We start from the raw sequence: 8,728 nt of genomic DNA, 5'->3' as shown, positions 1-8,728 counted from the left end.
TATAGATATAACAATACAGTTTTTATAATAGATTTTATAAAATACAAAAATTATATTACAGATTATAACTTAATTACATCTTTTTCAAAATATTTTCCATAGGTTTTTTAAACAAAGTTTCATTAACTTCGATTATTTCCTGCAGTAAGTCTTTATGTTCCTCTGATGTAATTCTATTTGCTTTTAAAAAAGATAAAAGTAATTTGCTAAATTTAATATTTGTAGAAAAAAAAACTGCTTTTGCCAATAATAATCTTATTAATTTATCGTATATGTTTTGGTCTATTTTTACAGATAACAAAGTTTCTAAAATAGATATATGCCATTCTTTTAATTCCTTTGCATTTTCCACATATTCTCTGAATAAATAAAAATAAGATTTTAAGTTGTAATGTATAGTATGAACTAAATCAAATTATAAAAGGAATGATCTTAAATACTTACAAAATAAGAACAGATCTTTTTACAGGTTGGAAAGTATTGACAATAACATTCATAATTGACGCATCTTTTAAATCAATGTTTAAAATAGGTATGAAAATAAATTTTAAAACTTCATCCGGAAAATGTTCAACGCATTCTTCAATTCCAGATGTTATTAATCTTGAAGATTCTTCAAGTTTAATTATCTGAATAAAATTATAAATTATAAAATTGATTTTTAACAGGGAGTAATAAATAACAACTAATACCTTTGGTAACAACACATGAGTACATACAAGACCCATATATTTAATTCCTTCTTCTAGATTAATATCTTTAGTGGATAAACATAAATTGTAAGTACCTTTAATACTTAATTTTTCACCTAAATCTATGAAAACTTTTATTAAATCATTACTTGTTAGATTTTCTAAATGAACAAATTCTAACTTTCCATTATTGCGCTCTAATCCCTCATACAAAACTTCAATAATGTCACATATTTGCAAAGCGATATCTTCTCTATCTGTAATATCTTTAATATTATTTCCCCCAACCTGAGTAAAGTAAAATTGAGTCGAGGGTATCTGCGTGGTATTCATAATATTTACTGATTCCTCAATATCCAATGCATTAGATTCCTCTGTGTCTGTATCTGTGTCTACATTTTCTATTTTCTATTTGATTAGGAATAAATAAATTTAATAAATATCATTTCCAAAGAGAAAAATTAAGATGTCCTAACCTTATTTCCTAACACTGCCCATCTATCATCAGCTTTGCAAATATCTTCCTTCAACGCATCTTTAATTGTTTCAAGTTTTGTTAGAGCACGTTCAGATATCACATATTCCCTAATGAATCTTTTTTCTTCCATAATTCCTAACGATGATACATCCAGGTTAGAATGATGATATATCAAATATTTCTCCAAGACGGTTTAATATTCATTTCCAAGAAAAAAAAATGAAAGAAAATGCTAGTGAAATAAAGATTCGAGCAAAACAAATAGCGTAACAATAATTCGAAATAGAAATCGGGAATACGGGAAAAGCCGAAGACGAAGATACGTGTCGCGCATGCGTAGGATCTTCGTGGATAATCGGCAATTTCCGTTGGACCAATCAGTCATTCGTTCGAGGAACTACTTTGCGCGCGTAATGATATATTAAAGCAATCTTTTGCAAATTCGTATGCGACTCTTCATGCGAGATTAATTAAAATGTCGAGGATTTCCTAGAAATATCGTCAAATCCTACAATGTTGATTCTTCTCTCTTCGTCGAGAATACGATAGTAAAGAGGAAAGGTGAGAAATTTATGTTAGTAACAGTTCGTGACGTACACGCGTTGCAAGCTAACCTCGTATAAAGTGATCGTGTATTTAATGCGGTTTACCAAGTGTACTGCGTACAGCGCGTTTTTCGTCTCTCTCTCTCTCTCTCTCTCTCTCTCTCTCTCTCTCTCACTCTCTCACTCCCTCTCTCTTTTGTATGCGCGTGACGTTTTAGTAGTTCAGTCGCAACCGAATGGTGGGCGCGTCGAGTCGATGATAGTAAAAAGTTCGTCGTGAGTTTATTCGACTTCTATGATCCGCCACTATTCGTATTTCTCTTTTTATTCGTTAACATATTTCCCGGAAAAAAATACTTGTCGAAAACAATTGTTTCACGTGCTAATAATTAATATCTATATTCAAGGTTGCTTGTAACTCTCGTGATAACAAGGTAAGTACGAACATATATATTTGTTAGTCGACAACATAAACGAAGAATTGATTCGTATAACCGCGATTTGTAAATCACAATGCATCGTGATTTATCGTTCTCGAGATAAGTTTTTTCTTTTTTCCTTCTTTTTTTCACTTCTTTTTCATTTTTTCCTTTTTCCCATATAATAAAGACATTAACGAGGTAAATGCATCCACTGTTTTCTAATCATTTTGGTTAGATATTTTTTCCTCTTAAGAATATATATTTATATCGAGATAATATAGATTAATAATATAGAAAATTTATCGTTGATTGTCATTATTAATATATGTGTATATAATGTATATATACAGATTACATAATGTATATTATTTTCGATTGATATTACTGTTGAAAATATTCTGATATAAAATCTATTTTATCTTTTCTTTTTATTATATATATATATATATATATATATATATATATATGCATTTATGTTAGTGGAAAAAAACAAATACATCTATAATACGAGATAACGAATAGCTCATTATAATTAATCACGCTCCATGAGAAATTGAATAAGTTAAGAATTTCTTATTACGGATTAAAATTCATTTTTCATTCCTCTCGGATTTCTTCATGAGGAAATTCTTCATTGTTAAATCAGATATGATCGATCAATCACGTGCTTAATTATATCTATAGATACATTGAGCAATACAAAATGCAACAATATCGTAGTATCAAAGAAAAGATAATGTTTGAAGTCGTTGCCCGCAGTTATTTTTTATCACTTTCGAAAGTGCTTATGTATATTCTCCATTGTGTTGCAGAATTAATAACAATCGTGCAGTCGGTCAAACAGATTGTGATAAATCTTGACGACATATGTGAGGTTATTCATTTTTCTTTTTTATTAAAAAATTTTATCGTTTTTACAAAATTTCGATTTCATTAGAATTTATTAAAAAAATATAAATAAACACAAATATAATTAAAGAAAAATTATATATATATATATATATATATATATTATGTGTAATAAATGTTTCAAAATTGTTCATTGTTATCACTTGATTTTTTATAGGTTATAATTTATTCAATTAAAACTATTAGAATTTTATATTCATATAAATTTTTATCGTTCTCGATTTTAAATCTTAAATTATTTCTATCAAGGATCTTTGAATTATATGTTCGATAACAATTTTAATAATAATGAGGTATAAAAGGAAATCGTTTTATCTGAAGGAAATCTCTAATTATTGATAAACTATTTTGTGCAATCGATATAGATTTTTGAGATTATACTTTTGTATTTAGAATTAAGAGCGTCAAGAAGAAAGATTAGATTAATTAGATCAAGATAAAAATTTTCGAAAGTTTGGAATACAAATTTTCTTATTGAAATATAATTTCTTGTTATCACCAATTTGTGTATGAAATTATCGTGAAAGTATTAGGTTGACCAAAAAGTTTTCCCGTTTTGTTCAATAGATGACATTAATGTCGCTTTAAGTGTTACACTTTCATTTGTTTTAGCAAATGTGTATATAACCTAAAAGCATAGATAGATGTCAACGAATTTAAAAAAAAAAAAAAAAAAAAATTAATAAAACTTATCAATTGTTATAAAGTGTTAAAAATGAAAGATAAAAAAGTACAGACCTATTTTCGCTATATTATATTATATTATTATTATCATCATTGAATAGTAAAAACATTATGCACCTATCAATTTTTGTTTGAGAAGTTTCATTAAAGACGAGCCACGTTCTGGTAGGCCAAGTGCAATGGATGATGAAATAAAAGAGTCCTTGATAGAAGATAATCTTCACCGAAACCACATTAGATATTGCAGAATAGTTTCAAACGTCTGAATCAAGAAAATCGTTAAAAATTATTTGCATAAATTAGGTTATGTAAATCGATATGATGAAAGGAGGAGAGAAAGAGAGAAGATATTTTGGGCAAGTGTACATTTTTATATAAATGCAATAAAAAATGATCAGTATACTCGACAGTAACGTTGTTTCCAAGAATTCGAATTATCTATCAATCATTTTAATTCTTTTTATAGTGAAGATTTATACAATGATCTATGAATTACTCAAGATCAAGTATTTCCCCATTTTTTTTTTCCTTTGTTTTAATAAGATTAATAAAGTTATATTTTTAGAACGATATTTCAAGAATGATATATTATAGTCTTTTTTTTTTTATTATCTTTTATCTTTATTATCATTATTTTTTTTTCTTCTTTTTTTTTTTTTTTCTTTTTTAATCTTGCACTATTTCGTAAGAAATATTATTATTAGAGGGAATAGTAAGAACGAACGAATCCATCGTCGTTCGCATCCTTTCGTTGTGCATCGTCTGATAGTATACTAATTATTATTTTTATTAGCATTTCTACGTGTAGTTACCGGTTTTACCATTGGAAAACCCAGATCATGCAAGGTCACTTAGCGCATTACGTATACGATATATTTTAAGCGGTAATGTCTCATTGTCAGTGAACCGTTTCTCTATGCTATTATTATTCTGAATCAGCATATTCAAATTGATATCAGCTATATATTTACGTATCGAGTTCATCTGTTAATATGTTGGAAATTACCATATTATTCTCATTTTAGCAAGATATGCATAGATACGTAAGAGAAAAAGAGAGAGATAAAGAAAGACAAAGAAAGAAAAATGGTGTGATTTTAACCTTCGAATACGTAAGTTCGAAATGCAAATGTACTTTACGAATTGACTTATTTCAATGAAATATTTCATAAAGATGTATCGTAATTTTTAATTTTTATTTATAATTTTACAAGGAAATATACAAAGTTCTTGTACGAGAGTATCGACATTGAATTTACATGAAGAATATAATACATCTTTTTTTTAAAGAAATATTGAACATACTTTAATAAATAATTTTTAAGAGAACGAGTCAACAAAATGATATATATATATATATATATATATATATATATAAGAATAATAAAAAGTTATCGTATACATATATACGTGAAATGTTATTGACGTTAAGGTAATTGTTTGAAAGCATATGCATGTAAAACGTCATTTTATATGCATATAAACGTGTCACGTAATTCACGAAAAACGTGATTAGTAAAGAAACGATACTAGTGAAGAACGATGTTCAAAGATAAAAAGGTTCTTAACATGTAAATCGTTTTGTCATTAATAAAAAATTCTTTCCTACTTTTTCTCTCTCTCTCTCTCCCTCTCTCTCTCTCTCTCTCTTTCTCTCTCTTTTTTCCTCTCTATTTCTTTTTGTTAGGACAAACTAATTATCAATAACTTGTAACTATAGTTTCTAACTCTTTAGCTCCGTCAAATATAATTATCGACGCGCAACTATTATTTCTCACTGGTTATAAAGAATTATTATTGGCCATAAAGAAATTAACGTTTCGCGTTAAATATATTTGATTCTTATTAGACATGATTTTTTTTCTTTTTTCTTTTTTTTTTTTTTTTTTTTTTATAGATACGATCGAACAAACGAACTGAATCGTTTAAAAGTTATCGTAGATGAAAATTTCATTTCTAGAATATAATAAGATATAAATAAAAATATGGATTGATCGATTAAAAAGTATGCATGTACACACACACACACACACATTTGACATTTTTTTTTCAATCAACAGGATACTATTATACCGTGTTTTTTCGAGAATGCCGATACTTTCCGATCTCTCACGACGATTTCATTTATTGACGACCGACGCAAAACCTGATCCACCACGAATACCGATCGAAGGTCACACGAATAATCTACGATCAAATAACGAAGAGAAAACAAAGAGGAAATCTTTTTTGAGGCTGCCGATATCGAAGGAAGAAAGTGTTCCGTCATTACAACGACAAAAGTCAGCACCAAGCGGTGGTACTACACCTATTACTCCCACTGATTTTCCTCCTAGAGGACGGAGAAGTCTTGGTAACGAAGCCAACGATAACAACAATGACAATGGCGATGATTTACCTTCGATGAATGGCTTCAGGGAATATAAAAAACCGAACGTCAAGACGAGAACAAAGTCTCGAACGGCGAAGTCTTGTAAGTTTATACTATTTTGTTATCACTTATTTGAATAAGAATGCAAAAATGGTTAACAAGATTTTTCTTTCTTCTCAATCTCTTTTTTTCTTCCTCTTTTAAAATAATCTCTAATTAATTTCTTTTTGTTTGAACATCTTTGTACAATTATATGTATTATTTTTCTTTATAATTATTCTCTTCTGATCGTATACGCGTATGTGCGTGTGTGTGTGAGAGAGAGAGAGAGAGAGAGAGAGAGAGAGAGAGAGAGAGAGAGAGAAGAAAGGAAAAAGAGATACGGCAAAGCAGATGTGGCAAATATTTGCTCTTTGAATTTTGTTACCTTGTGCTTCGTTCGATTTCGTGGAATTTAAATTAGCATTGAAGATATTAGTTTGATTATTTATATGATACACCATAAATTTTATTAACGTTCGCTTCTCATTAAGATGATACTGTATTTCTAAGAATGAATAATTAGAAGTTAGGATTTGTAATAGATAAATGAATAATCTAAAGTAATTATTGTGATAAATATGATAATTAGGTCAGTGAAGTATATTTAATGTGATATTGATGAATATGGAAGTCGTGTTAAACGTTTCAGAAAATCATGATATATTCGATAACAGTTCGTGCGACTATCCATACTTTTATTTAAACATTCGATAAGACCACCAGCAAAGTATCCTGATAATATAATCCTTTAATCATGCAAACAAAACCGACAGTGACATCAGTTACAAAGTATATATTTTAAAGATCGATAGTACATCTATCGCTTTGATATTTAACATGTGAAACATCATAGAATCAGACCTAAATTATATTGATCGACGCTTCTCTTATGTACATATTGAATATATATTTTTATTTACAGCACAATCGGCGAACATTATCAATTACAATATCGTTAATTCGAATGGAGTAAAAATTGGAGCGAGGACTAGTTATATCTGTAACATTAACAATTTCTCATCAAATAAGTCTGCCCCGACGGATACTAATTATTCAAAACCTAAATCACGATTAATGCCGGAAAATGTCGAATTGTTGACTAGGTGTTACGATGAAATCACTTTTGAAGATATGTTCCTGATCAAAACTCATATAGGTCATGGTTGGAAAGATGTTGCCAGGAGACTTTTTTATTCAGACGGTCAAATCGAACAGTTCGAAGAAAATTATCGAGATAAAGGCATAGACGAGGTAATTCTTAATGAGAAATAATTTCTCTTTCTCTTTTTATTATTATTATTATCATTATTTTTATTTTTATTTTTATTTTCATTTAATGTTTTTTCTCTAATAAAAATATATATGTTTTTCAGGTAATATATCAATTGCTTCTAGATTGGAAACAGGCTAACGCGAAAGACGCGCATATTGGAAATATAATACAAGCCTTATGGCTTTCTCAAGAGTATGATTGTGCAGAACGATTAGCTAATGCACGCACGAAATGACCACAACAAAGTGATATGTGATATTTGTAAATATAAAAGCGAAGTTGTGTCGAATAAGAAAGAATTTATTAGTATAATATATTTTTATATTAATTTACAATTCGACATTAATATAAGTCTGACATAATGGAGAAAGTTTCATCGAAGATATATATGTATAATATATTTGTAATATCTACCTATGCTCATATATTTTATAGATATGTTCAGATTTTTATTTTTTCAAAGATTAACGAGATATTTTTACTAAAAAATCTCTATGTTTTATAATTTACTGTAACAGTAAGTTATCGTAATTTTACCGGATCTATGATCCAGTTACTTTATTTTACTAATGTTTTATTGTAAATATTATTAATAAAGAGCTGTTTTAAACGATATTTTTAGAAAATTTCGGATCTATACTTATCTATTCGAAACGTAGAAAGACACGTTTGATGATGTTCATATGGAAAAGCTATAAAAGAAACCGGAACTAGTTGCATAAATGCGTGTGAGAAAAATAGAATTCCGAACGATGGGTGTAAAATCGGAGTACCGTAATTGAGTTCGATTTTTTCCTAGTGAGAGAACGAAGCCCGCCTAAGGCCCACACCCGAGGGCCCCTCCCAAGAGACTAATCATTAATAAAAGTTAGTAAAAGTAATTAATACAATAAATAAAAATATATAATTTAATATAATTAATAAGAGTGTACAATTGATAAAAGTAAATAAGAACAAATGTGACAGAAAAGTTTTCCGTGCGTTTCCTCAAAAATTAATTTACAATTTTACTTTATTCTATTTATTTATCTTTCGAAATATAACTAACAATGTAAAATGTAATTAATCTGACATTTAATCGAAATTGGACAGAAAAGAGATGTTAGAAAAACATAGAAACATGCAGCCATTCGCCCGGTAGTACTTGCGTTTTATAATTACATGTATAATTTAGTTATAGATATAATTTAGATATAGATTTCGATATCTCGCAAGTACTACCGACCCAGGTCCCACCACGTGGAGGTAGCTGCATTTTGAGACCCACGGACTAACGGTGACTCTACTTTTTACTACTGCTACTACTATCAAG

The 8,728-nt window shown here is 28.5% G+C and overlaps 2 protein-coding genes across 3 annotated transcripts; one reads left to right on the top strand and one right to left on the bottom strand.

The window, feature by feature from the left end:
* Window positions 1–16: 16 nt before the first annotated feature.
* On the bottom strand, window positions 17–1,777 carry LOC122630642. Its single transcript, XM_043815369.1, has 4 exons — window positions 1,169–1,777; window positions 693–1,100; window positions 445–629; window positions 17–359 (listed from the first exon to the last, which is right to left on the bottom strand). Exons 1-4 carry the CDS (start codon window positions 1,298–1,300, stop codon window positions 74–76), a joined length of 1,011 nt encoding a protein of 336 aa, XP_043671304.1. The 5' UTR covers window positions 1,301–1,777; the 3' UTR covers window positions 17–73.
* A 150-nt stretch (window positions 1,778–1,927) lies between these two features.
* LOC122630644 (protein immune deficiency) lies at window positions 1,928–8,031 on the top strand. 2 transcript variants are annotated; one of them, XM_043815372.1, is made up of 5 exons: window positions 1,928–2,149; window positions 3,870–4,086; window positions 5,791–6,203; window positions 7,066–7,394; window positions 7,517–8,031. In XM_043815372.1, exons 2-5 carry the CDS (start codon window positions 4,049–4,051, stop codon window positions 7,649–7,651), a joined length of 915 nt encoding a protein of 304 aa, XP_043671307.1. In that variant the 5' UTR covers window positions 1,928–2,149; window positions 3,870–4,048; the 3' UTR covers window positions 7,652–8,031. The 2 variants fall into 2 exon arrangements, with proteins under 2 accessions (XP_043671307.1, XP_043671308.1); XM_043815373.1 differs by lacking the exon at window positions 3,870–4,086 and having other exon boundaries at window positions 1,929–2,149.
* The last annotated feature ends 697 nt before the right edge of the window (window positions 8,032–8,728 follow it).

The sequence above is a fragment of the Vespula pensylvanica genome, chromosome 7 (genome assembly GCF_014466175.1).
Source record: "Vespula pensylvanica isolate Volc-1 chromosome 7, ASM1446617v1, whole genome shotgun sequence".
NCBI lineage: Eukaryota > Metazoa > Arthropoda > Insecta > Hymenoptera > Vespidae > Vespula > Vespula pensylvanica.
Note: the sequence above shows the minus strand (reverse complement) of the source record. Positions and strands in the feature narration are given on the sequence as shown.

Coding starts and splice junctions, on each gene's coding strand:
- LOC122630642 (XM_043815369.1), bottom strand. CDS start 1,300: ATGGAAGAAAAAAGATTCATTAGGGAATATGTGATATCTGAACGTGCT. Junction 630..692: donor CTCATGTGTTGTTACCAAAG/GTATTAGTTGTT, acceptor AATTTTATTCAG/ATAATTAAACTTGAAGAATC. Junction 360..444: donor AAAAGATCTGTTCTTATTTT/GTAAGTATTTAA, acceptor TTATTTATTCAG/AGAATATGTGGAAAATGCAA.
- LOC122630644 (XM_043815372.1), top strand. CDS start 4,049: ATGATGAAAGGAGGAGAGAAAGAGAGAAGATATTTTGG. Junction 6,204..7,065: donor GTCTCGAACGGCGAAGTCTT/GTAAGTTTATAC, acceptor TTTTATTTACAG/CACAATCGGCGAACATTATC. Junction 7,395..7,516: donor GAGATAAAGGCATAGACGAG/GTAATTCTTAAT, acceptor TATGTTTTTCAG/GTAATATATCAATTGCTTCT.